We start from the raw sequence: 27,914 nt of genomic DNA, 5'->3' as shown, positions 1-27,914 counted from the left end.
CCTGGCAATGGTGCGGGGCTTTAGCCCAGGCGTAGCTCCTCCCCAGGTCACCCGCAGAGGCAGAGCGGCCAGCGAGCAGGATGGCTGTGTGTGTGTGCATTGCTATTAATCACCCCTCCTGGTTCGCTAACGAGGCTAATGCGGTAAGTGACAATAGCCCATCTTGGTTCCTGATTTAGGGGCTCAGGACGGAAGCTGGGCTCCTGGGAGTGAAGACGTGAATTCTCCACGACACTAAACCTTCAAATAAATCTCCTCCAGTCAGAGAAGCCCAGGGCACTAAATCCCATGCGCCGGTAATTGAAACCCTTAGAGCTTTCTTGGGTAGGGAAATTGCTGAGGGGGGTGGTGCGAGAGCAGCCTGGGGGTTCCGGGTGGGGTGGTGGGCTGGCCTGGAGACTTGCAGAGGGCTCTGAGCTGGAGGAGGCTCCTGGGGACCCGCTCTGAGCACGTGGGTGTCTCTATCGGTCAGTGTTTCTAGGCATGCGATTTTACTGTCTGGTTGTGTTAGCGTGGTGGTCAGTGCCCACCCTCTTCTCACCAGGTCTGTGAACACTTGGGGTTTTTCTGAACAGCAGCCATGGAGCTTCTACCCTTTGACACCTTTGGGTTCTCTGCCTCTCGCTGACTGTGAAGCCAGGTTTCATTTAAGCAAAAGGAATTTTCAGCGTTACCTCGTTGGATTCCTTCCCCTATTCCCACTTCTCTCACCCCCACCTCTACCACGCACCTCTTTCTGGACATTCTCCTGCAGTCCCTTCCAGTCCTCCTCCCATTAACTTGGCCACTGAATTATTCAACAGTCACTACTGCCCACTCTGTGCCAGACCTGGTGTCATGTCCCAAGTGTACCAGAATGGATCGGAAACCTCCCTGCCCTCAGGAGTTCAGAGTCCGCAAGGGGAGACAGATGGATAAACAACTAAATGCAGTGTTATATGATGTGTACAATAATAGAGGCATAGGCATATAAGAAGCATGGCATGGAAAAGAGAGTAATTAACTATCAGGGAAGACTTCAAAGAGGAGATATTGTGTGGGATGCTCTTGGGAGTTACCAGCTGGCCATGGGGAGATGGATCCCATGGCCATTACTGGCAGTGAGAATATTAAGTGAAGGGGTAGGTCTTGTACCGCCATATAGCACACAGGGTTGCTGCAGCGGCTATGAGGTTGGAGAGGGATGGTGTGATAAGGAGTTTGGAATTTATGCTGTGGGCTTTGGGAGCCGAGGAAGGTCTTCAGTGGCTGAATGATAGGATCGATTTGTGTTTGAGGAAGATCCTTCTGGACGTGGAAATTGAAATGGAGTAGAGGGGAGAGAGATGTCTAAGGAGACTTAATAGTAAAGACTGGAGATGATGATGCCTGAACCAGGGCATGGAGAAAAGAAGTTGGTTCTGAGGATGCTTAGGAGGTAAAAAACAACAAAGATATTGATTTACTGGATGGAGGGGCTGAGTAAAGACTAAGAGTCCAGATTGCCAGTGTAGGGAGGTCTGTGGATGGTGGTGCCATTCATTGAAATAGAAAAAGCAGCCCTGCCCTGATCGGTTTGGCTCAGTGGATAGAGCGTCGGCCTGCGGACTGAAAGGTCCCAGGTTCAATTCCGGTCAAGGGCATGTAGCTGGGTTGCTGGCACATCCCCAGTAGGAGGTGTGCAGGAGGCAGCTGATCAATGTTTCTCTCTCATCGATATTTCTAACTCTTTCTCCCCCTCCCTTCCTCTCTGTAAAAAATCAATAAAATATATTTTTTTTAAAAAAAGAAAGAAAAAGCAGCCCTAAGGGGTTTGGCTCAGTGGATAGAGTGTTGGCCTACGGACTCAGAGGTCCCAGGTTCGATTCCAGTCAAGGGCATGTACCTTGGTTGCGGGCACATCCCCAGTGGGGGGTGTGCAGGAGGCAGCTGATCGATGTTTCTCTCTCATCAATGTTTCTTACTCTCTCTCCCTCTCCCTTCCTCTCTGAAAAAAAATCAATAAAATATATTTTTTTAAAAAAGAAAAAGGGCTGGTCTAGAGATAGGTAAGTCCCGTTTCAGGCAAGTTGAACCTGAAGAGCCTGTGGGACCTCCAAGTAGAGAGCCTAGTACACAGCGACACGGGTGGGTCAGGGCTGGAGGTACGAATTGAGGGAATGAAAGCAGAGTAGAGATCACGCATAGAGTGCGCAGAGAGAGGAGTGGATGGCTATGAGGATGACAGCTAACATCAGAGGTTAGTCTAGTGGAGTAGTTAAGAGCATGGGCTCTAGTTAAAAGTCCAGCACCACCACTCACCGGGTTGCCATGGGCACATTACAGAATTCTGTGTGCCTCTGTTTCCTCACTTACACTAGTAAAATGGGGATTGAGTAGTACAGTGCTTGGCACAGAGTAAGCATGTGATCAGTGTTACCACTTCCCTTCCTCATCAATCCACTCCTACTTATCCATCAATCTCAGCCTGTCTCATCCTCAGGGAAGCCTTTCTGGATCCCTCTGAGCAGGCAAACCTCCATCTGACAGGCTCCCGTAGCACTGTTCACCTCCCTTTGACACAACTGCAATTTTACAATTTTTAAATAATTATTTTATGGCCTCACTCTTTTGTAAGCTCCATAAAGAAATAAATTTCATTGTATCCTTAGATCTTGGTGTAGTGCCTAGTACATGGAAGACAATAAATATTTATTGAATTAACAAATAAATGAATATAGCTGGAGTAGCCATTATATTTGGCAAACGATGACCATTAGGGATCTGATTGAGAGCAATTTGAGTGAGCGTAGAGTGGTGGGGGTGAAAATCAGGTTGCAATGAATGAAGAAGTGTTTAGGAGATAAAGGGCTATGGACAGCAAGGAAGACTCCCTGGAGCATCTTAGGTGAAAAGGGAAGGAGGAGGAAAGGGCATTACCTTCCAGGTGCCACATGGCATGAGTTGTTGAAGTTGTGTGATGGGGGAGACTCTTGCATGTATGTGCTGATAGAGTGAAGCATGAGGAGGGAAAAGGGGGATGCCAGAGAGAGGCAGGACCCCAACAGCTTTCACAAGGAACATGGTCAGGAATAGGGTTCTAACTACAGCAGCGGGGATTAAGCTAAAACAGGAGAGGGTGGGTACCTCTCCACCAAAATCAGAAGAAAAAAGGAGGCGAGTGTGGATCTGGGAGCTGAGGGAATTCATGCCTAAGAACTTCAAATTTCTGTGAAGTAGGAAGCAAGGCCACCTCGGAAGAGAGAGGGGGACAGAAGAAGAGGAGGGAACTCAAGATAGTAAAATATTATTGGATTTTCTCTGTGGGAAAGGGGAGACAGGGCTGACGAAGGGCATGTAAAAGGATGGCTTAGCCGTGCTGAAATTGGGCCCCATGATTTTTTATTGGCACGTATCTTCATGATTTTGTGATTTTTCTCCAGTTGTGTTTAGCTGCTTATGTGTCTGGGACAAAAACGAGAACAGGTGGATAGTGGAAAACACAAAGGCAGTAACAAGGTTGAGTGTTTTGGCAAGAGAGTGTTGCAGTGATCTCCCTGGGGTCCAGGCTAGAACTGCGTTAGGGGAGATGGGAGAATAAAGTGAGGAGCAAGTACACAGGCCATGAGAGGTCTCGGGGAGAGAGACCTCTATCACAGAGTCCTCCAGGAGGAAGTGGAATGCAGGGGAAAATAACAGGAGTGAGGGGGCCAGGGCAGTGACAGGGTTTGGGGTAGACAGGTGAGTGTCCAAGTCCTCAATGAATGTGGAGAGAGGGGGATAACAGTGATGGGGATGCAGGATGGTACTTGACCTCAGACCCACAGGCGGAGAAGCAATGGCTGGAAGTGGCAGTGAGCACTAAGGAAGACATTGACCCTACCTCCGGGCCTACGAGCCTGGAGTGGGAGAGCAAACAGCCTGCACTGAAGAGTTCTGCAGGGAGTGGTGTCTCCGGGATATGCAGGTTTGGGGGAAAGCCGCGAGAGTAAGGAAAGGGAGTAGTACCTAGGATGGAGAGGAGTTTAGCATGGTGCTCAGTCCCAAAGGGCATGATGGGAAGATAGCAAGGAGACATCAGTGGAGCCCCCTCTGCCCACCTCCTTCCCAGCATCTCTCCTAAACCCTGCATCTCTACCCCACCTCCCCCAGCTTCGCATCTCTGCTCTTGCATCATCCACTTCCACCCGTGTTCCCCATCCCATTCAACACATCCCTCCCTCCTCTTCGAACCTGCCTCCCGGTTCTTCCCTCCCCAGACCCTCCTCCTGCCCTGCCCCACCCCAGCCGGCCTGAGTGAGCAGGAACCCCTGCACCTTCATTTCTCAGGTCACTGCTTGGCTAATGGGCTATTAATTTGCTCAATCGTCCCCTGTGAGGCAAACTCAATTTCTGCCAGCCAGTCGTCCCTCCCTGTCGACAGCGTGATTGATTGGAGGAACAGCTGTCACCGCCCGGCTGCCTGCTCCCTGCCTCTTTCCCTTCCAGTCCATACCACCCCTCCTCCTTGGCCGCCACCCTGCGCCCAGGAGGCAGCGCACCCCTGCCACCTGCCCAAGGATCTGTCGCCAGCAATGAAAAATGACAGAAATATTTAAGGACAAATAAGGTTTCCCAACGCAATTGAAAATGATTACAGGCAGCTACAGATGGGGCCAATCTGATGCGCAGCAGCAAATCAAATCGAATTTCCTTATCGGCGTATTATTTTAGGCGTTATCTGGCACGTTGATGCAGTTATCAATTCAATTTCAGCCGCTGGTCCGATGTTTACTGTCTCGCCTTTGCTGGGAAAAGGTAAACATGTTCAGCCCAGCAAATTAATTTCTGGCTGAAGCCAGAGGCTGCAAAGGACTGCTACACAGGACCCACGGCCCCCACCTCGGCCCTGGGCCCCAGTGGGCCAGGCTGGCCAGGCCTGGGGCAGGCCAGAGCATGCCCAGGGAGCAGAAGCCCCACTAGCTGCCTGCCCCTGCCTGGCCCCAGCCCCAAGCAGGATTCAGGGCTCCTAGCAGGCTGAGGTGACCGCTGTGGGCTCTGCAGCTGCTGCCAGGGAGAGGTGAAGGTCTCCCATTAATTCCCAGCTAAAAATGACAAATTCATCTTGGACGACAATTAAATGAAGTCAGTAATTGATGCTAATTGATCTCCAGATGCGAGGGCTCCCCTCAGCCTTAGCAGCACGTGGCTGCCTTGCTCGCTGCCCACCCCAGCCCTTCTCTTCCTCGACTTCTCTCTGCTTCTCTCTTGGTCCTGGCTACCCCTTACGGCTCTGGCCTGTGACCCCTCAGGTCTATTGGAGACAGCTGGTCTGTGCTGGGCTAGCAGGCAGGGCCTGAGGCCAGGCAGCTGGCCCGCTGCCATCCAGCCCTGCAGGCACTTTTAAGCAGTGCCCCAGGTTCCACCCACCAGCCTGGAAAGCGGGTAACACTGCCCTCCTTAGTGGTTCAGGATTTATTGCCCACAGCTGTGGAGGTTCCCACTTCATTTTTATAAGCCCATAGTCAGAGCCAGCAGGGGGTAAAGCACACTTGGATTTACTTTAAACAGTACAGTCCTAGCATTTGGGCTCCATAGCAAGGAAGGCACTGGGGGAGAGTGAAGTGTGTGGGCACACCGGCAGGAGGATACAGGTACAGTCTGTGTTTGCATATATGCATAGGTGCTCAGGTGTGTTTGTCTAGATGTGAAGAAATACCCACAGTTGTCTGAGCACCTGTATATACCTATCCCACAGGTGCACATACGTCAGCATTTGAGATGTACTTAGTGCATGTCCATCTGTGGGTATTTTCCTGAGTCAGGCCCTTTTCTGAAGTTTATAAAGCCTACTCCAAGGGAACTCTGGGAGGCCCACCTGCCCCACCCACCACTGGCCTGGCCCAGCCCAGGGCGCTATCTGGAAGTTATTAGCTGAGAGAGGAGGGGAACTGAATTGTAGCTTTAGGAGAGGAGAGAGACTACAGTTGTGTTTGGGACAGCCAAGGTCAGCCATGTGAAGTAGCTGTGGCCCCTAAAGCCATACTACCTCTAAACAGGTTAGTTGGCGCACTTGCCTAGAGCTCGTGGGGCCAAGGGTTCAGGCTCCATGCCCAAGACTCACTGAACTTGCCTGTGCCTTGGCCCAGAGCCCTTGGCTCCAGCTCCAGCCCAAGTCTGAGCCTAAACCTGTCCACACAGGCTGACCTCCACCTGCCTGTCTGGCAGATGTTTGCCACTGGCCACCCAGGAGCCGTGTCTGACTCAGTCTAGGCCCCCTCTGTTGCTAGAGACAGTAAATAGCGTCCATCACAATAGGGGTGAGGGCACCAGGAGCAGGAGGCCATGTGGAGTGGGCAGAGTAGAGGGAGACTGGAAGATGGCAACGGCCCGTGGGCATGAACCTGTCACCCCTGTGTATTTTACCTGAGTTCATATGTCACATGGAAGAAACCTGGTGCCATGTGAGGAGGTCTGCACATGTTTTATGGAAGGAAGAGGAGCAAGTGAAGAAAAGCATATACAGTAAGAGAGATGACCAGACCAGGGTCAGGGTGGGGACAGGGAATTCGAGAAAACCCCACATCTGCCAGCTAACATCTGCATCTTTGGGGGTGTTTAACAAGGTTGGTGATCATTACTCATTCATTCAAGGAATATTTCTTGATTTCTGCTTTTACTACTACAATACTATTCTCTTACTTTGGGCTATGCCTTCTGCTAGATGCTGGGGCTATACCTTGCCCTCGAGAAATGTATGGTGTAGAGAGGGAGATAGACACGGATTAGGCCATTATAACATGGTGTGACTAGAGGTAGCACAGAGGCACAAAGGAGGCACCTAGTGCAGTCTGGGAAAGCCAGAGAAAGCTCCCTAGAAGAAGGAATTCTGAGTCTTAAAGGATGAGTAGGAGTTAGCCAGCTTGTGCAAATAGTCCCTGCCATATCCCTTTTGGTTGCTTGGCAAGCCCAAAGCAGAGACTAATAGGCCTATTTGGTTCCAAGTGACTCTGGAACTGCTAAAAATGTCACCTCTACCCCTCGAGTACCAGCCACTGCCATGACGTCTGGGCAGGAGGGTGCACAGCTGTTCTCAGGGCATCTCTGGGCACTGGCAGATAAGCATGGGCCACAGCTAAATACACGTCTCTTCTCTGCCCGCCCCACCCCCACCTCCTCGACCAGAGATGCCTATTAATCCTGACAAATGATGACTTACGAACATGTAATGCAAACTGATTCATCATACATTCAAATCCGCCGCCCCGCCCCAGCGGGAGGCCCTAGCCAGACAAGTGTATTACACGGATAATGTATTTGACGTATTAATAAAACCAGCCGCATTGCTCTGGCGCAGAGACTGGGGAATGCCAATATACGATGACAGATCACATATTGATGAAATCCAGATGTTTGGAATCATAGTCTTGGGGCCTTGTTCATATTGACTGAAGGTAAAAAATGCCGTCTGTCAGCATGTTAACTCTTCCTGTCCCACACTCAAGCAGAGGTGCCAATCATGGTTTTCTGGAGAGAAAAGAAGGAGGAAGGGGGTGAGTGAGAAGGGAGAATGGATGAGTAATTAGGTGGTTTGGATGGATGAAGAATAGATGAAGTGGAGGGTAATTGTACTGTGGATATGATGGGTGGATGGGACTCTGTTTATACCTTATGTTCTTGACCTCTCAGCAGCATGTGACCCTATCTGTAACATTCCCCCCATTCCTTGAAATCCTTCCCTTCTTGACTTCAATGACATCACACTTGTTTTCATCTTCCTCTTGGCTGTTCCTTCATAGTCTTTGTTGACTTAAACTTCTTCTACCTGTTGTAGTTACACTTAGGGTTCTGTTCCAGCCTCTTCTTACTGTACACTCTCTCCAGTGATCTCACCTACTCTTAACATCATTCTTTTATTCATTCATTCAATAAGGATGTATTGAATATTTACCATATGCCAGACATTGTTCTAGTCACAGAGGATGCAGTAGTGAACTTCAGTTCTTATCTATATGTCAGTGTCTCCAGTTCCATAATTCTAGCCCTGGCTACATATGGTGCCTCCCAGCATTTTCACATGGACGTCAACATGTCTTAGTTCCTCAAACTGAGTACATCCAAAACAGAGCTCATCTGCTTCCTTGCCAAGACTGCTGCTCATCCTCCTGTTCCACACGTCAGTAAATGGTCTACTTGGAGTCATTCTTGACTTCTTTCTGTCCTTTATTCCCATGTGTAATCCACCTGCTTCTGTTAGCCATCATCCTCATCGTGCTGGGACCAGCCACCATTATGCCTCATCTAAGCTAGTGAGATAACCTCCTCAACGGCCTCCTGCAGTTGCAGTTAGAAAGATCTTTTTAAAATGCAAGTCTGATACATCACTTCCCTGCTTAAAACTCTGCAATGGCTTCTCGCTTGTATGTTTTAAAAAACAAAAACAAATCATTAGTGTAATTATTAGCATCCTCCAGGACCTGGCCTCTCCATCATCATATCTCAACCCTCTGCCCCTCGCTCTCTCAGCACCAGTTTTGGAGTCAGAAACACCTGGATTTAAATCCCTGCTCTGAACCTTCTAGCTCTGTCACTTCATTGTTCTGCGCGCCCTTTTCCTCATCAGTGTGGTAGTGATAATAAACCTAACCTCACAGGACTAGTGTAAGGATTAAATGAGATGAAATGTGTACGGCACTGACTCTGCAGCCTAACATATAATAACAGTCAATAAACAGTTATTATCATGGATAAATGAGTGCATGGACAGATATATTGACATACAAACCAATAAATGGGCATATGGGTGTGGATGGATAAGAAGAAGGAACTCCATGGAGGCCAAAAGGACCAGGTACCTACCTACCAAGTGATGTACATAGCAGGGAAGAAGGCCAAATACAGGGCAAAGCCAGGCTGGTATTGGGATGGGGTAAACACAGGCACAAATAACAAGCTGTGCTAGTGTCCTCCTGGAGATAATAATGACTCGTCACCTGTCCACAGCCTTGATTTAACTGGATACTCACAAAAGTCCTGGGAGTTAGTCATTATTATCCCTGTTTCACACAAGAAGAAACTGAAGCTCAGAAGTGGTCAGTGATTTGCTCCAGGTCTCACAGCCACTAAGAAGTAACTCCACTGGATGTTGCTTGAAGGCTGTGTCTTGGTCACTAGGAAATGGAGGCCCTTCTACTGGGGGTGTGGGGAGAGGAGGGAGAGGACACACACACACGTGTATACATACAAACACATGCATAGACACACGTACATACTCTTAGAAGTTCCAGCCTCCATTGCCATTTGTCTTTAGGGTTAACCCTCGCCCTCATTTTAACCCTCCTCCTTCCTAAGTCAGACACCAGGCAGTCAAGCCCTGCCTTTTAGGGTCTGTAGAGGAAAGATGGTGCCGCTGGGATTTGCTGCTTGAACAAACGGAGAGGTAGGATGGAAGCACGGGCAACAGAACTGGGACAAAACCAAACAGGCCAAGCCAGAGAGGCCATCACATGGTGGGGAGTCGCAGGGCCAAAGCTGGGTTAGTGACCTAGCAAGGGAGGACTTCCCCTTTGAACGAGACCCTCATCCTCCAGTGTCCAGTTCGGCACAGGCCTCACATGGAAGATGGCCTAGGAGCAGCTGTGCCAGCCCTGGAGTTGCCTGTTCCCAATGGTCCGAAGTTCCCAACAGAGGGGGGCAGCAGAGGACTGAATTGGGACCCCAGGTACCCAAGGCCTTGTTCCAAGGCTTGAGAGCTGAACTGTCAGAGTCTGGCCCAGGCAAGGAAACAGCTACTTGGCTTGACCTCCCTTCTGTCCTCAGCCTGCCTGTATCCCCCTCACAGCCACAGCCAGTCACTTCCTGTTGAAGCCTCTTGTTTTCTAGTGGGGAAGGCATTCCAGCAGCTCAGAAAGGGAAAGAGACCCTCTAGAGGTCACACAGCCAGGGAGCCTCCAGGCAGGGCCTGACTCTCAGCCCTGACTCTGCAGTCACCTCGAGGCCTTTTGAGCTGAGGATAGGGTCAGGGTCCCCTCCGCTCCCTGCTCTCGTGCTTCCAAGGATACCTGCGGCAGGCAGAGAAATGGAGGCGGCAGGTGCCGTGGGAACGGGGGTGGCGGGAGGGAGGTGCGGTAATGAATGTGGACGGGAGGCAGAATGAGCGATCCATCTTTGCATGGGAGGGGAGGGGGCTGCAGGCGTTCCCCCCACACACTCACACACTCAATCAGGCGCTGTCAGACCTCCGGCCGCCTGGCATTTTGGTGAAGAATCTCTCAGCTAAAAATTGTTGTCAGTCCCATTTCCTCGTTATCAGTGCAAGGGCTGAGGCAGCGCCCGGGGATTAGCAGGAGCGGCGAGCGCCCGCACCCGCCATCTACTGCCGATAACACTAGGCCTCCTGCCTCACCTCCTCCATTCATCATCTTTAGCACTGACAGCCCGTCCCCGTCCCTGTCCCCATCCCCTCATGTTTCCTGTGTCTCCCCACCGTGCTGCTCAGACTGGCTCCTGACCTCCCTGGGGAACTAGGCCTCCTGAAGAGGGACAAGATAGAACATGGGCCCAAATGACCTAGACCCACCTGTGGCACAGGGCTTGGCCAGCTATGGGGTGGGAGGCGAGGGCAGGAGTAAGGGATGCTCAAGGAGAAGATGCTTTTTGACAGCCTGCCGCTGGTGGGCTCGGTCTGCCTACCTGTGATTTCTGCATCTGATGGACAGCTGGGCTAAGGATTTCTGGAGGCCTCTCCAGCCTAGGAACTGTGGAAGGGGAGAGCCAGAGGATGCCTCCTCCCAGGCCGAGGAAGAGTAGGGGGCTGAGGACTTCGTTCCCACCCCCACAAGACCATGGCCCCCTCCTCTGGGCCATCCCCAGCGGTTTTATGGCCCATTTTATGGCCACTGTAATGGCCCGGGTCAAAAGCTTCAGGGAGCTGTATTCTGGGAATTATGCAAACGAGGAGCAGGCCCAGGGCCAGAGTATGGATTTTGTCATTAAACCTGGGCAGGCCATGTCGTTAGTGCAGTAAAACCCACGTCATGACCACAGGTCTCAATATAAAATTATAGGGAACACAGCAGGGGAGGGGAGCAGGAGGCCCATGGCCACACTGACACCTGCCACTCCATCCCCTGAGAAAATGGGGGTGGAATGGAGAACGCAGGCTGAGGGGTTCCTCTGCAGATCCCTGTCGATGCTATTCCTGACGCTGGGAGCCAGGAAGAGGGCCCATTGTCCCAACAGGGAAACTGAGGCCCAGCTTCAGTTTCAGAAAAGTAGATCTCTGTGGCAGCAAGACAGGTGAACTGAGAAAGGGTATATGGGAATGCTGAGGCCTGGTGCCAGGCATGGAGGGAGGAATCTGGGCTCTGAGAGCCCTAAGAGCCAGAGTTGGCATTCCAAGCCAAACGGGGCTTAAAGCCTCATATTTCCATCTCAGGCAGACCCCATCCATGCCTTGGATCCCCCTCTTTCTCCAGTCTCCTCTCTTACCATTCCCTCTTAAGCCCCAAGCCTAGCCTCAGTGATCTGTTTCAACAGCCTTGTCAACTCTCTTATTCGTCTTTCCCCTAGCCCCCAGCAGCTGTCCTCTGGCCCTCCTGCCCCACCCAGAGCGCCCAGTCATGCCCCCCTCAGCCCTGACCAGGGCTGCGGTGGCTGCAATCACTAACTTTCCCTTTTGGCTTCCCTACTAGTTTGTGATCTCCTTGAGGCCCAGCGTGTGTTTTATTTATCTCTGAATTCTAGTTTCTCCTGGAATAATAACTGAAGTAGAATAATTGTTTGAGAAATATTTGCTGAACTTACAAATAAATGAGGCAATGAGGTCAAGAGCTAAGCACAGGGGTCCCTTCCAGTTCTGAGCCTCAGTTTTCCCATCTGTAAAATATAGATAATGGCCTGGAGACTATGGGTCTCACTCACCCTGAGATTCTCTGGCTGAGTGAAGTGAGAGGCAGAGCTAAGACTCAAATCCTCATCCCCTCACTCCCAGACCAGCACTACACCGCCTCTCTTACTCAGAGCTGCCTGCCAGCTGTCCCCTGGGCACCTGCGGCACAGCCACGGCACAGGATCAGTAGGGCCCCTTGCCCTCCTCAGAGACCTAGCCACATAGACTAGAGAGAACCTTACCTTCCCCATCCTGACACAAACACAGCCTCCAAGCTGACACCCAGCTCTGCTAAGGTCATTTGGCTTCCAGCACAACCTGCTCTTCCTTCACCTCCCTCCCTTCCTCTTCTCCTCTCCCTTGCTTCCTCTTTGCGCATCTAGTCTATGTCAGGTCTGTTTTCAATTGTCTATAGATATAAAGATGGATAAGAAATGATCTCTGCCCACAAGGAACTCAAAACTCATTCATTCATTCATTCATTCATTTGCTCCCATTCTCTGCCTGGAACACTTCCAAGTCACAACTTAAATTTCATTTTTTTGGTTAGCCTTCTTTTTTTTTCACTCCTCGAGACACATACGCAGAATGAATTACTCCTTCCTCTGAGCTCTCGGACGACTCAGTCAGGCATCCAGGAGAGCCGTGGTCATCCTCAGGCTGTGTCCAAGGGAGGCGGGTTCCCGTGCTGGCCAGATCTGGGAGGTCCCTCAGGCATAGCATGGCTAGATTTAGCACATAAAAATACAGGGCATCCAGGTTCATTTGAATTTTAGAAAAACAATGAATAACTTTTAGTCCCATGCAGCATTTGGGACAAACTTACACTAAAAAGTATTCATTCTTTATCTGAAATTCAAATTTAACTAGGCATCTTATATTTTTAAACTGGCAACCCTCTCAGGCAACCATCTTGATCATCACTGGCACGGCTGCTTATTTCTCAAACTGATTTTCACCTTCTCTGGGCCCCAGTGGGCAGAAGAGGCAGAGAGAAAAGTCCAGGCTTAGGCTAAAGAAGTCCTTTCTACAGTCAAAGTTCACATGGATAGGCAGGGATGTTTCCGGATGAATGGGGCTCCTCAACCCTACACCTACTAGCAGAGGCTAGCGGAGCCCTGGGTGGGGAAAGTGGCAAGGGAGGGGGGTTAGGCGTCCCAAGGGGGTGTACTAGGCAACCTTCAGGCGCCTTCCCAGCATGGTGTGCTCTGGTTATCGCCAGGGACAGAGTGGGGACAGAGTTGAGGCTCCCCACCAGCCCCCAAGCCAGTATAGCCCGCACTATATGCATGTGCACTTGTGTACTGGGAGCACACAATTGGAAGGATATTTTGGGGGGAGAGCCCAGAATCTGTGAGACTCACAGAGGTCAGTAAGGTTATCCAAGTGAGAGGTGGTACAACCTGAACCGGGAGCATAAGATTCCAGGAATATCGAAGGTGAAAACGAACAGGACTTGGGGGTTGAGGCAAATGTTACTGGCTTGGGCGACTAGGTGAATGCAAGTGTCACTAACTGAGATGGGCACTGCTGAAGGGAGCAGGTCTGGGAGGGGTGAAAAAGAGGAAAAACTCCTTTTAGGATTGTTGAGTTTCAGATTCTCTGGGAATATCCAGGCATGGGTGTCCAAAAGGTCTTTGGATATAGGGCTCTGCAGAACATGGAGGGACCTGGGGCAGGGATAGATTCTGGAGGGCACAGGTGGGAATTAGGGCCAGAAGAGGGAACAAGGTCGTCCAGCATGCAGAACGAGGACAGAAGGGGCCGTGGAAAGGAGCCCTGGGAAAAGTGAGGAGCTGGGAGAGAAAGCCACCCTGAAAGATGGCGTGCACCCGGGCCCTTTCCAGGCTTCTCCACTCGACTGTGAGGGCCTCAGGGCAGGGACTAGATCTGACTCTAGTCCACATCCCACTGCTGAGGGTAGACAGCGGACAGTGTTTGTGGAATGACTGCAGGAATGGATCCCCTTTCTCCCTCTTTTCTTCCTTCTCCAGATTTCGGGAGTGTGGAAGCAGTGAGGGGAAAGGAGAGACCTGGCATTCTGGGCGATGGTATGATTAAACCGAGACCTTCACTAACCCGTGTGAAATGAAGTGATCAAGGTTTGATTGCCTAGAGCAGCAATTTTCAACCTTTTTCATCTCATGGCACACATAAACTAATTACTAAAATTCTGTGGCACACCAAAAAATATATTTTTTGCCTATCTAACAAAAAATATAGGTATCATTTTGATTCATTCACACCAGAAAGCTATTGTTGTGTTGGCTGTTGTCATTTTTATTATTATTGTTTTAAATTCTTTATTGTTTAAAGTATTACATGAGTCTCCTTTCTTCCCCCATTGATCTCTCCCCGGCCTCTCCCACCCCCCAGCACATGCCCTCACCCCCCTACTCTCTGTGTCCATTGGTTATGCTCATGTGCATGCATACAAGTCCTTTGGTTGATCTCTTAACCCCTCACCCCCCGCCTTCCCTCATAGGTTGGACAGTCTGTTCGATGCTTCTATGTCTCTGGTTCTATTTTTGTTCATCAGTTTATGTTGCGTTGTCATTTTTTTATTTGACAATCTAAGAGAAGATAAGTCAGTGCCCCCTGACTAAATAATCAGGTATTGCATGTTTTAAAAATTCTTGCGCACACCGGTTGAAAATCGCTGGCCTAGAGCATTATTTGTGTCCCAATAGATTTCTGAGAGGGGCAGCTGGCTGAGGAGGTGCCGTTCACAGCCTCTGGAGCTGCAAAGAGAGGTGATGCTCATGAGCTCTGAGACCCTCAGGCTCACCTTTCTCAAAGCCAAGAAGCCCTAGGAGGCATCGGCAGGTCTGGGTCCGAGGATTAGGACACTGGGTTTCCCTCCACAGACCGGCCCCACTTATATTTCTGTCTGTTCTTCCCTCACCAGGTAAGAAAAAGGCAGCAGCATTGTTTGACAGCCAGGCCCCTATTTGCCCCATCTGCCAGGTCCTGCTGAGGCCCAGCGAGTTGCAGGAGCATATGGAGCAAGAACTGGAACAGCTGGCCCAACTGCCCACCAGGTAAGCCACGTAACAGGAGGGCCTGCCTGCCAGAAGGATCCCACTCAGGGTTCTAGCTACCAAGTCCCAGGAACGCCGTCTGGCCCACACCCCAGCCTCTAGTCAGAAGGCAAGGCTCTGCTGCCGTCCTCCACTCTGCTTTCAGTCCTCCAGCTGAATAGTGCTGCCTCTCTCTTCCTGCTCTGTTTTTGGAGATGGGAAGAGAGTGACCCCTCTTCAGGCCTCTAAAGGGCACAAGAGGAGCTAGAAAGCAATTAGCCACTGCCATAGTCCCTGCACTGCCATGCTGAGCCTCGGGGCAGGGCAAGAGCAGCAGGCCTGGTAGCCCCACCAGACGTGCAGGCTGGTGCTGCCCTCCAGGGGAGTAAACACTACCTCCTCAGGAAGCTCGGGTCTGAAAGGTGACAATCTTGAGAATGTGTTCAGGTGTGTCACCACTGCTTTACCCACCTCCCCTGTCCCTGCCTCAAGAACTGGGCGGAGCCTCATGGACAGCCTTGTGGAGGAGCCAGGTTATCAAACAGAGCAGAGAGTGTAACAAATTACCCCAAATCTTAGCGGTTTAAAGCAAGCATTTCATTATGTCCATGGAATCTGTGGCGTCAGGAATTCACACAGCACAGAGGGGATGATGCCTAAGGTCTGGGAAGACTCAATAGCTGGGAGCTGGGCTCCCCTGGAGGCTCTGTCACTCCCATGTGTGGTCGTTGATGTTGGCTGTCACCTGGGACTTCAGCTGGGGGCTGTGACCGAAGCACCTACACATGGCTTCTCCAAGTGGCCCGGGCTTGCTCGTAGCATGGCAGCTTTGCAATTGTTGACCTTCTTGTATGGTGGCTTGGAGCTCTAGAACAAATGCTCTCACCAACGATATGGAAGCTGGGTCACCTTCCATAACCTAGCCTCAGAAATCACTTAATGTCACCTCTGCTGTACTCTATTGATCAAGGCAGTATTAGCCCACGCAGATCCAAAGGGAAGAGACATTCACCCACCGCGTGATGGGAGCAAGGCAAGCTCATGGAAAAGCATGGGTGATGGGAGATATGGTTGCAACCATCTTTGGAAAATACAATTTCCACAGAGAACAGCCTGCCCCACCAGTTCAATTCAAGTCCTCAAACCAGACTAATGCTCCTTCCTGCTGCCCTCTCACCTCACCCCTGTGCAGGGTGCGGGGGACCCCAAGGTGAATCAGAAATGCTGACGCTCAATGTATGGGAGTAAGCAGAACCAGGCAATGGAGACCCTGAGGGAGGGAGACGGCTCCGTGGGAAGGACTGGAGCTGTGGGAGCCTCGGGGAGGCACCAACCCAGGCACAGAGCAGAGAAGGCCTCCCGAGGGAGGTCAGGCCCAAGCTGAATTTTGAAGGGAGATTAATTATTTATCTATTGCTATTATCCCCAAATTGAACAGTTTGAAACAACATTTATTATCTCAGTTCTTACGGGCCAGTTCAGGAACGGCTTCGCTAGGGCGCTGCAGGGAGCTGCGGCTTCTGGCTCAGAGTCTCCATGAGGCTGCAGTCCTCTGAAGGTGTGCGGAGACTGCAGGGTCGGTTCCCAGGATGGCTCGCCCACATGGCTGTGGGCAGGAGGCCTCGGGTCCTGCACAGCGGGGCTCTCCACAGGGCCGCTCGAGTTTCCCTATGACGTGGCAGCTGACTTCCCACAGAGGAAGTGATCCAGGAGAGAGACTAAGAAGGAAGCCACAATGCCTTTTATGATCTAGTCTCCATTTCTTCCAATATAGTCTATTCTATTCATTAGACGCAAGTCACCAAGCCCAGCCCACACTCAAGAGAGGAGGATAAACCTATAAGCTCTACCTCTTGAAGGGAATGGTATCAACGAATTTGTAGGAATACTTAAAACTACCACAAAAGACTATACTAATAAGAATAATTATTATCCTGATGAACACTCACCATGTGCCATAGCATATAATGGTATTGCATTGCATTAATTTATTTAATTTTAACAACTCTCTGGGGTAAGTAATAATTTTAACTCCATTTTACAGATGAGGAAACTGAGCTACAGATAGGTTAAGTGACTTCTCTAAGGTTGCACAACTAATAAAATGGTAAAGATAAGATTACACTCAAGCAAGCAATCTAACTCGTGTCTATCCTCTTCACTCCCCCACCCCCCCACCCCACACACACACACACACCTGGGACTATCCTGGAAGGGTCAGAGAGTGAAAGTAGCATCCTTCTGCAGTTGCGTTCCACCCCTTGCCTGTGCAGGAGGGTTTCTGGGTAATGGGCTCCCAATGGGAGACTGCCCCTCAACAGGAACAGAGAATAGAGGCAGAGATGGAGGGACCTGCAGAGCCTTGTAAAAGCAGTGCACCCCTAAGAAGGTGTGGAGAATGGGAGTCCAAGCTTTCTTTCTGCCTCCTCAGTGGGGGGCACACTACAGCCTTATCCCCATGGCCCCACCCCTGCACCTGTCCCTCCGCCCCCACATCCCCTCAAAGCATCTCCTACTTTCACACCCTTACTCCCACGTCAGTTTCCCACCCGAACTCCCACATCCGTGCCACCTCTCACGTCTCTGTGCTGCCTCCCCCACTTCTGTGCCCCTCACGTCCAGGCCCAGCCCAGCACCCCCTAACCTCTGGCACGCCCCCACCCCCCCCCCCATGTCTGACAGCCGGACAGCGGGATCTGCACAGCAAGTGAAATTCCCGTCGGATCGATAAAGCCGAAGCGCTGGCGGCGACGGGTCGATGGTTTTATCTGTCTCGGCCCCGCCGAGCCCAACGCGCTGACAGTCCGACCGGCCGGCAAAGGCGTTCAAGGGCAGCCGCGCCCGCGGCCCCCTCCCCTCGCCGTCCCTCTCCCCTCCCTGCGGCCGCTGCGCCCACCGGGCTGCAGGCTGGACCGGCCCGCCGCCGCCGCCCTCATGATTTATCTGGATTTTTAATTGGAAAAAATTTGCGAATTAATTGATTTCAGGAACTTGCCAATTAACATTGTAATTGGGTGCGTGATAAATTCCCTAGGAGCGTGTCAGCTCCCTGCGGGCTAGCGGGGAGGGCCCAGCCTTGGCTGCCCTTGCCCCGCCCCTGCCTGCTCTCAGGGAGGCTGGAGGAGAGCAGAGGAGGCTGGGAAAAGATGTGGCACCTGGTTCCCTCCTCCTCTAGCGGCTCTCAGCTCCCTGAGCTGGGAGTGGCCTTTTACCAGCCATTTCACAGATGGGGAAACTGAGTCCTGCAGGCGGGTAGAGCCCAAATGAGGGCATTCCCCCATCCATGGCACAAGGCTGGAGGCTTCCTCCCCAGCACTTTCCCCTCTGCTCCATGATTCCTTCTCCTCCTGCTCCCTTCCTTCTTTCCTCTTCTCTCCAACCGTTCCCTTTCCTTTCTTACCCTGCCTTTGCCTCCTTTGCTCTCCCTTTCTCCCTCAGCCCACTTCTGCCTCACCCAGGAGGGACGGTCCCTCCATCCACATGGTTGTTCCCCAGGGAACACCTTCAGGGTGGGCCTGGTGTTGTGCCTCTCCTTCCCTGTGTCCCCCCACCCCAGCAGCTGCTATTTCAGATACCCCCCCCCCACCAGGGCCCACACAGATACCCCCAGGGCCCACCTTCCAGCTCCCAAACTAGCGCTGGCTGCTTTTCACAGACTCAAACACCTACATGATGTGCAGGCACACGCACACCCCATTCCAACAGCCATGATGTGCTCACACACCCCAAGAGAACCACTTCCCACGGGCACACGGGCAGGTAGACACCTACAGGAAGAAAAGTCAGAACTCCGATGGCAAAGACTTACACTTTTCCAAGTCCTTTTACATTTCAGCTCAGAAGCAATGTCCACACACCCTCCCTCACCCCATCCTCTCTCTTTCCCCTCCCAGTCCTGCGCGGGGTTCCATTAGACCCCAGGATCGGCTAGTTAGAACAAGGAAGGCAAAATTCAATTGAGGACAGATAGTGGAGGGCCTTTGATGCTGGAGGGTTGTCCTAGAGGTAATTAGAACATTGGTGAGCCGGAAGAAGCTGATGAGGGAGCCGAGCTGTAGAGCTGTAGGAGAATCACTCTGGAGGCCAGGCCAGTGTGGGTGTGAGTTGGAGGAGAAGCAGGGAGGCAAGTGAGGAGGTTGGGCTAGTCCAGGGGACAGATGATGAGGCTGGCCTAGCACAATGACAGTGGGAAGAGGGAATGATGAGAGAGTGGTGGAGGAAGAAGCAGAAGAACTTGGCTGATGACTTAGTGGGTACTTACTAGGAAGAGCTTTCTGACTTGGGTGGCAGGAAGGGTAATGATGGCAGAGAAGCAGATGTCTGAGGGAAGGAGATGGTGGACAGGGCTCTGGCATGCTGAGCCAAGCTGTGGTGGTGGAGACTGGGTGTGTATTGATAGACAGGCAGGAACACAGATGGGAGCTGGAGATGGAAGGGCCGGTGGGAGGAAGGGTTGCCCCAGACTCCTCTGTGGCCCTCAGGCAGGAATTTCCACCCAGAGGAAAAGGCCTTGGACGTGGAGAGATTGCACGAAGCTGAAAGGGAGGCTTGGCTTGGCTGGGCCTGAGCTCAGACACCTCTTCTGGGAGGTTTCCCGAGCCACTGCCAGTTCTGGCCTCTAGAACGAGAAGCTGGCTCCCTGGTCAGTGCTTTAAAAGGGCTGGAAGGACCCAGAGGGAGGCTGGGGACCATGGAGGAGAAGCGGGGTGTGGAGATGGCAGTGCCCCCACCCCCACTTAAGCCTTATTTAAGGCCGGCCTCGGTGTTTGGTTGGGTAATGAACTAGATAAACAATTCCCCAAATAGATTAAAACGAAGTGTAACTTACAAAGGCGGCTGGTGATGATGGTTTATTCCCCGGCAGTGCACCATTTCTTTATTTCCAAGGATAATTCAGTGTAAATCACCTTAATTAAAAGTGTCAGCCCAGCCCATGAATATTGTACTTAGGAACGCGTTTCCTGGGTCCCAGTTATAATTTAAAACCCATGGATCACTAGGCAGCGAGTGACTGAGGAAGGGAGGAAATCGTTGGGGGCGGTCTGTGGAAACAGGGAGGGACGGAAGGCAGAGCTGAGTGGATGGGCTGGGCGGGAGGCGGGCTGCCTGCAGCTCTGGGGCTCAGACCTTTCCTCTCCAAGGCGGGCCCTTCGCCAGGCTCCTGTCTCTAGGGGACCAAGCACATCTGGAAGTGATCAGGTAGTTAGAGGAAAGGTAGGGAGGGGGTGCAGGCTCAGAGAGAGGGAGGAATCTGGGGTAGTACCAGTCTAAACGAGGGAAAGGGAAGAGAATCGCCAGGAAAAGATCCAGGGAGACTGGACATTCTGACCCTCAATGTCCCCATTTCTATTCATCAGCAGAGTAAAGGAACGCCCAGAGTCAGCAGGACCCTCTCCGAAGCCCAGAGAGAAAAAGATCTATCTCATCCTAACCCCTGGGTATGATTAGGGAGGCTGGCTGGGCAGTGGAAAAGCAGCAGTTTGGGCTCCGTCGGACATGAACGCAAATCCAGATTGTGTGAGCAGAGAAGTGTCACTTAACCTGTTAGTCAACTTTTAAAAATTTCTGTGAAGGGTAAGATAACACATATGACATACCTAGCGCAGGCCTGCCGCATGTGGCGGGTGCACCGTAATTGTTCATTTCTCCCTTTTCTGTTCCAACCTGCTCCTGCTCAGGTAGTAATACTCGGACCTCAGTTCAGGGGTCCGGTGAGAACAACATTATACAGCGGATGCCTCATGTCTGTATCTGCAGGGCTAAGCACAGTGCCCAGCACAATGGAGATGTCAGTACTTGCTGACTGAGGGAATGAAGGAACGATGAAAGTCGGGAATGCTCGAGCTACTTGCTCCTCAAGAGCAGCCCGGTTTCTTCTCTGGATCCCCTGTACCTAGATCAGGGCCAGGCATGGAGCAGGAATACAAGGACCATTTATGAACAAAGTGTAATTGAATGGAATCGTGTCTGTCTGCCTGTCCTTCCCAGTCTGTGATGCTCCCACTGTGTGATGAGACAGGCAGACAGCTCTGCTTTACACTCAGACCTTAGGCTCACCCTGCTGCGGAGCCTGGGGGCCCCTGCACTGTCACATACATATCTGCGTGGGTGTGTGTCCGTGTGTCTGCCGTTGTGGGTGACTGAGTGCCTGGGTGTGTGTCGGTTCTGTGTCTAAGCATGCATTTATGTGGATGTGGATTGGGAGCAGCTCTCCATTCAGGAAGGGTGACTGTGGTGAGTGTATCTTTATGGACATGTCTCGGGAATAGGACTCTGTGCCCGTGCATCTGTTTGCTTGTCTGAGCACCGGGTGTGGCCACACGTATCTACATGACTGTTGACAGCATGATAGAGAGACAATGGATATGAGTATATCTGCCTTTACACCAGGGTTTCTCAATCTCAGCACTATTGACATTTTGGGTTGGATAATTCTTTATTGTGAGGGGCTACCCAATATACTATAGGATGGTTAATGTCATCTACCCACTAAATGCCAATAGCAAACGCCCCACCCCATGTGATAACCATCAAAAATGTCTCCAGACATTGCCAAATGACCCTGGGGGTAAATGGCCCTGGTTGAGAATGACTACTTTTTTCTGCATCTGCCTATACCTTTGCCTGTGTGTTGGGTGTGTCCATGTCTGACCCTGAGGGTGCTCCCTGTGTATACACCCGGAGAGTCTGTCTACCCCCACGTGCTCTGCCTTGGGTGTGTGTCTTTGTGCTTTATGGCTATCTGTGGGTGTGCTTTACCTGGACAGCTTGTACACGTGTCTGTGCAGGGACCCTGTGTGAATGGGCTGTGTCTGCCTCTGTGCGTGTATCAGCCAGCACCTCTGTGTGCATGTATTTGTGTGTGTGTGTGGGGGGGGGGTGTTTGAGTGAGTGCACGTGCATGAATGTGTGAGCACAGATGTGGTGAGCATAGCGGGGGCAGCAGGGAGGGAGGGACAGGAACAGGGATATTAATGTTTCTGAAGTGGATCTGATTTGATACGTCTTGTTCCATTGTCAGCATCTGTTTAGCGGGGATTTGTAATACTTTGTGGCTCTGGATCACTCATGCTTAGCGCGGGATGTGGCCTTGCATACCAATTTTGTTATTAAACACAGTCCTCGCCTCCCCCACAGCCCATCTATCACCTCCTGCCCCCGCCCCCGCCTGCTCCAAGCCACCCACCATATTTCAGGGCCCAGCTCCCGCCCGCCTGCCGCGCCGGATGCCGGAGGGCCTGGGGCTGACAAATTGAATCAGGGGGAGATCATTCCTGGCCTAACGCAGTTTGCAGCGTGTTGGAGGGAGAATTGACAAGAGCCATGTCAGCTCCATCACCCCAATCCCAGAGGAGCTAAGAGCAGGCTGGGGACAGAGGGTGGAGGAAAGGGGGTATTCAGGACAGGCAGAATCTTCAGGGCCGATACCAGGAGTCAGGTAAAGCCTCTTTCCTCAGACCCACCGGGGAGCCTACCATGTCTAGTGTCTGTACCCCCTTCCCAGGAGCCAGCTCTGGCGCTTAGCACGATGGACACCGAACTAGGCAGAGTGGAGCTTGGCCAAAATGGCTGGGCTGGGCTGGCTATGCCTCCTCTTTTTGGGGTCTTCCTGCTATTCTACTCTCGCATGCCCTGGGCAGCAAGTGGAATGGTCACCCTGTTCTCTTCTTTCTTGGCAGCAAGAATTCCCTTCTGAAGGATGCCATGGCTCCAGGTACTCCCAAGGTAGGTGGCCAATTGTGTGTTTTCTTCCAGCCCACCCTAACCTAGACCCACCCAGAACTGGTTCCTCTTGAGGATAAAAGGAGCTCTTCCTGGAACCCCAACTGCCTCTAGGGTTTCAGTGTAGGCCCCAGGCCTAGGGCTGCCCTGTGCACTTGAGTGCATGTCTGTGTCGTCTGAGTATGAGCCAGGGTATGCTCATCCGACTTCCTCCTCTTCCAGTCAGGACAGGGGTTAAAGCCAAAAATGGCCTGGGGGTGTTGGGGATCCGGACTCTAAAGCAGGGGAGACTCAAAGGAGGAAGGTGAACTGTAGCAAGTAAAGGGACATATAGAAGTGCAGGTGAAGACAGATGGCACAGGGCCTTAGAAGCCAGACTGGAGAGAGAGACAGAGAGAGAGAGAGAGAGAGAGAGAGAGAACAAACTTTGTCCTGAGGGCAACAGGAAGCCAGAGAGGATGCTGGACTCATTTGGGGAGACAGTCTGCCCCTCTGAACAGACACTATGGGAGAGAAGTTTGAAAGCATCAGATGGAGAAAGGAAAAGTGAAGGACAAGTAGCCGGCTCAAAGGAGGGGCCAAAGAGGCCTCAGCACAATGACATGACTTGTACCAAAAGCTCCCCATAGGTGGCCACAGAGATAGATGGTACTGCTTCCCCACAGGGGATGCTTTTCAGGGAGTGGGGACCTGGGGAGGAAGACTGAACCCTCGATCAGTGAGTGTCCCCTCCCTCACACTTCAGCATCCTTTCTCTTAAGTTCTCATATGACAGGAAAGGCAGGAATCCCTAGTCCTTTTTATAGGGAGTGGGGAGTGAGTGTCAAAGCTTTGGGAATGGGTGAAATCAGTGAGGGAGGGTGTAAGGAGAGATTAGAGCAAAAGCCAAGAAGAGAATCTGGAGACTCCTGCATTGGGAGTCAAGATAAGGTACAGCAGCCCTGGCCAGTGTGGCTTAGTGTGTTGGACTGTCGTCCTGGACACCAAAAGCTGGCGGGTTCGATTCCTAGTGGGGGTACATGCCCAGTTGGGGGTTCAATCCTGTGTTGGAGGCAACCAATTGATAGTTCTCTCTCACATCAATGTTTCTCTCTCTCTCTCCCAGCCTCTCTCTAAAATCAATTTTTAAAAAACATTTAAAAAAAGATAAGGTACCAGAGACAGGAAAGAAGAAAGTCATGAGTTAGAAGGGGCACAGAAGAACATGGTATCCCAGCATCCTAAGGGGGGAAAAGTTCCAAAACCTCTGGTGTGGTCAGCAGTCAGAGAAGCTGGAGAAGGAGATTATTGTGTTTCGATTTCTTAAAGGCACTGGTACCTCTGAGAGGGCAGTTTTGGGGAAAGGATCAATATTACCTCCAGGGGTTGTCCCAACTCCCCTGCAGGCCTTTATAAAGGGTGGGAATGGACTTTGCACCTTCATTCGGGGAAATCATCCAACACACAGCAACAAGGAAGCAAAGCCCTCCCAGCCCTAAGAGAAGAGGCAGGGGTGACAGGCAGCTGTGGATCATGGAGGTGGGGAGCCACACTCTGAGCCTGGCCCAGCTCGAAGCCTTCAGTAGTCGTGGTTATGGAAGCAGGTTGGTCACAGACAAGCTGCCAGTTCAGCCATTACAACCACTGACACCTGATATCTGAGCATGGCTGGCGGGGCTGAGATGTGGACCCCAGCAAGGCTGGTGTGCCAAGGACAGACGCGGTCCATATTTATACCCAGTCCCCATGCTCACAATGCACACACACCCAGATCAGAGTCCACTGCCAGAAGGGGAAGATTCCTGCAGCTACCCACACTCCAAGGCAAGGGCCATTGCTCAGCCCCTTCCAGATATGTGCTCCACCCCAGAGCTGACATTTCAGGGTCTGTCCTCTGCCTTGACTGAGGCTTTAGGGAAACAGGTCATGGATGGAAGAGGCACGAGGTAGAAGGTTCAAGCAAGAGACTGAGAAGACAGGGACAAGGAGGGAGGGAGGAGGAGGAGAGGGCGAGGGGGCCTTCGACAAGATTGATGGCCTCGTTGCCATTAAGAAAAAAATTAGCCGGTGGCGGCTATCATATTAAAGGGTGAAGAAGCCGTGAATTATTTTCTTAAAGATCTTATCGCTTACAATGATAATTTTACCTTCCAAAAGGCCACTTTTAATGAGGCGAAGAGCCAGGCAAAAAGTCATGATTTAATGCCGGGATTTTTTTTTTCTCAAAGCACATTTTACTGCTTTTTGGTCCATGTTTAAAAAGCGCCAGTGACCTTTTTTTATTCCACTTGCCCCAGGTGTAATGCTGAGGCCTCTCAGGGCTTCTAACCTGGAGAGAAAGAGGGGTGGGGGGACACACAAGCCTGCACTTTCTTACAGTGGGGGGCAAGGGTACATTGTTTCCCCTCCTCAGCATCCTCCTCTGGACAGAGAAGGGGAAGGGCATTGCCGAAAGCCTGCCTCTTTTCTGAGCTCGGGACCAGGTCACCTCCTAGGCCTCCCCCTGGGCCAGGGAGGGCGAAGAAGGGGCTCCCATAGCAGGGAATCCCACCCCAGGCCCTTCCCAGCCTCCCTCCTGCAGCTCTGGGATGAGGCCGAGTCAGGGAGCCCTGCCAGCCAGCAGCTGCCCCCTCCCTTCCCAGGGCCCTTGCCGGAGGATGTGCAGCATGGCCACGGCATGCGGGTCACATCCTACGGCTCAGTCGGAGATGAAGGATAAATGGCTGCTCCATCTTTCCCAAATTGCTTTCTTTGGGCTGTCACTGGCGATTTGGCATGGTTTTCTAGGCTGGGGAGGCCTCCTAGGGAATTGTATGCTTCTGGCTCCGAGCTGCACAGGCTGGAGAAGGTGGGGGGAGAAAGTATGGATTGCTTTCAGGCCTCCAGGCCCCCACTTTGCAGCTGAACAGGCCTTGGCAAGAACCAACAAGAGCAGGCTGAACGTGCCATGTGGTATTTAGAATTGTGATGCTCGCACACATTTTAAAGCGGACAGTTTATTAATCTAAACTGCAGGCGTATGTAGAAGAGGCCGTGTAGGATTGACATGGGGGGATTAGTTTTGCTGGGGGTTTTGCTAGGGTCATCGTCGCAGCGCGGGGATAAATGGACCCAGCGTACATCCCTAGCTGCACGCAAGAAACTCATACATACTATTTAATTTACTGTCTCCATAGCGGGGCTGCCATCAGCCTGTATTAGGGGCCGGCAGGGTGGCCCGTATGTGGCTTTACCCCCAACCCTTCAGGGGGGGTCCCAGAGTATCTGCTCACTAAGAGAAAGCACATCATGTTAGCGTCTCTGTGAGTAGGCTGGGAGTCTTCCCCACTGGAGTAGATATTAGCTGGGATTTAGGAGATTTGGGCCCTCCCAGGGGGTTCTCTACCCACCCTGAGAGCCAAGCCATCCTTTCCCACAACGACACTCCCAGGACCTGGCCACATGCCTTCAGATTCTCCAGTGGTCCCTCTATCCCTCCACCCTCCTCCTCGCGGCCTCGCTCCCAAAGCTCCACAGGAGCAGAAACTAGGGGCCTGACTATAGGTCTCCTTCTGCTGAGGCCACATGTCTTTTTTCTCCTTCTAGTCCCTCCTGTTGTCTGCTTCCATCAAGAGAGAAGGAGAATCTCCGACAGCATCCCCACACTCATCTGCCACTGATGACCTGCACCACTCAGACAGATACCAGGTGAGGACCGGGTGAGAAGTAAGTTCACTGGGTGAGGGCTTAGCGGGCATGCCTGGTACTAACTCCTCCCTCCTCAGGAGGCAAGAGGAGAGGCCTGAACTCTTTTTGGCTCCCTCTGTGTCTCGTGTCCCTAACTGAACCCGAAAGGCACAGGTGTCAGGGAATGTGCCTTAAACAGATGGACTTTAGGGAGACATTGCCAAGGTCACCAGGCTCTGGTGGGCTCTCAGCACCTCTGAAGCATCCCATCCAGCAGGACGTATCCTGTAGGGTTCGGTGTCATGAAGGACCCAAAGACAGCCCCAGCTACCTGAAGACTTCACACTTCAAAACCATGATCCCCCGAGCAAGCAAATAACCATTCAATCCTGCCAAACCTTGGTATCTTGCCCAGACTGGGGGAGGAGGGGGCGGCTGCTGGGGTTTGGGCTGGCGGGGAGGAGAGGCAGACATTGCCTGTGAGTGCCTTGGGCAAACAGGGAAGGAAACAATCACACAACCCTAAACCATCAGAGCAGGCCTAGGGGTAACAGCCTAGCTCTGTTTTGACCTTTGTGATAGGAAGGAGAAAGAACTTCCCCCAGAAGCTTCTCCTTCTGAGGAAAGACAGGGCCCTGCCTTTAGGAGCCCCAGGCAGATGGAGGGAAACAGGGCCCTGCTCCAAGGAACACTTGTCTATATGGCAACAGGCCTTCTCCAGGAGCCCCAGTGCGAAAAGGGAAAAACAGTCCTAACTCAGAAGCCCTGATCTGATGCAGAAAAACAAGGCAGCGGGGACCCATAACCTGGGGTAGGGGAACCAGTGTCACTGCTGGCACCCGTAAAACCATTGCTGGAATTAGAGTTGTTCTCTCCGAACACCCTTTTCTTCCAGCTGACACAGCCTGGCGTCAGGGTGCAGAGCTTAGAGAGTGGGGTGTCAGGGGTGTGCTGGACACCAGCTTCCACTGGCATCTCCTCCACTGGATGCCTTTGTATGGGACTCAAACCGCACAGCCCAGAGTGCCACCCTGGGGAGGGATCCCTGCTCTCAGGAACCCTGGTTTGAAAAAGGCACTCAGTCCGGCACCTGGGAGACATGACCCTCACCCAGACAACCCTGGTTTGAGATGGAGGAGTGACCCAACCCTAGGGAATTCTGGTCTGATGTGGAGACAAGGCTCTGTCCCAGAAAGTCTCCCTCAAAGGTATGGACAGAGCCCTGCTTCCAGGGACCCATCCTCTCAACTTCAGTCACAGCATTCAGCCTCACCCGCTGACAAAGTCAGACAAGAGTCACCATCAGGCCAAGGCACGGTGTGCTTAGGCCTTCTGTGATTTAGATTCAACCTGTATTTCCAGCTTCCACTCCTAATACTGCCCTCCATGAATCTTATGGGCTATGCTCGCCGAATTAATGCTAACTACTCCCTGGTTATGCCATTCCTTTCTTGCCTCCATGTTATACACATGCTGCTTCTTCTAACAGGACTATTTTACCACCCCATCCAATTTTTATTTACCCTTCATCAACCTGCCCAAATCCCATCACCTCCAGGAAACCTTTCTGAGTTAGCTACCTCTTCTCCTGACCCTGATGCATCCCTATTATTGTCCTTATCAACTTTTGCTGTGTTCCCCCCTTTAGGTATGTTTCGGTTATCCCCTGATGTATAATAAACCACCCCAAAACTTAGTGG

General features: G+C 51.8%; 1 protein-coding gene across 6 annotated transcripts in view; it reads left to right on the top strand.

Moving 5' to 3' along the window:
- The window catches only part of RNF220 (ring finger protein 220), a 245,471-nt gene that overhangs the window by 193,781 nt on the left and 23,776 nt on the right, over window positions 1–27,914 (top strand). For 4 of the 6 annotated variants that reach the window (XM_080654971.1, XM_080654968.1, XM_080654969.1 and 1 more), the window contains exons 3-6: window positions 13,822–13,878; window positions 14,736–14,868; window positions 22,527–22,572; window positions 26,134–26,235. In XM_080654971.1, coding sequence (XP_080511097.1) covers window positions 13,822–13,878; window positions 14,736–14,868; window positions 22,527–22,572; window positions 26,134–26,235 — 338 coding nt within the window. The remainder of the gene's footprint in view (window positions 1–13,821; window positions 13,879–14,735; window positions 14,869–22,526; window positions 22,573–26,133; window positions 26,236–27,914) is intronic. The other 2 variants (XM_080654970.1, XM_080654973.1) reach the window with 1 other exon arrangement.

The sequence above is a fragment of the Plecotus auritus genome (genome assembly GCF_963455305.1).
Source record: "Plecotus auritus genome assembly, chromosome: 2".
Classification (NCBI taxonomy): domain Eukaryota; kingdom Metazoa; phylum Chordata; class Mammalia; order Chiroptera; family Vespertilionidae; genus Plecotus; species Plecotus auritus.
Note: the sequence above shows the minus strand (reverse complement) of the source record. Positions and strands in the feature narration are given on the sequence as shown.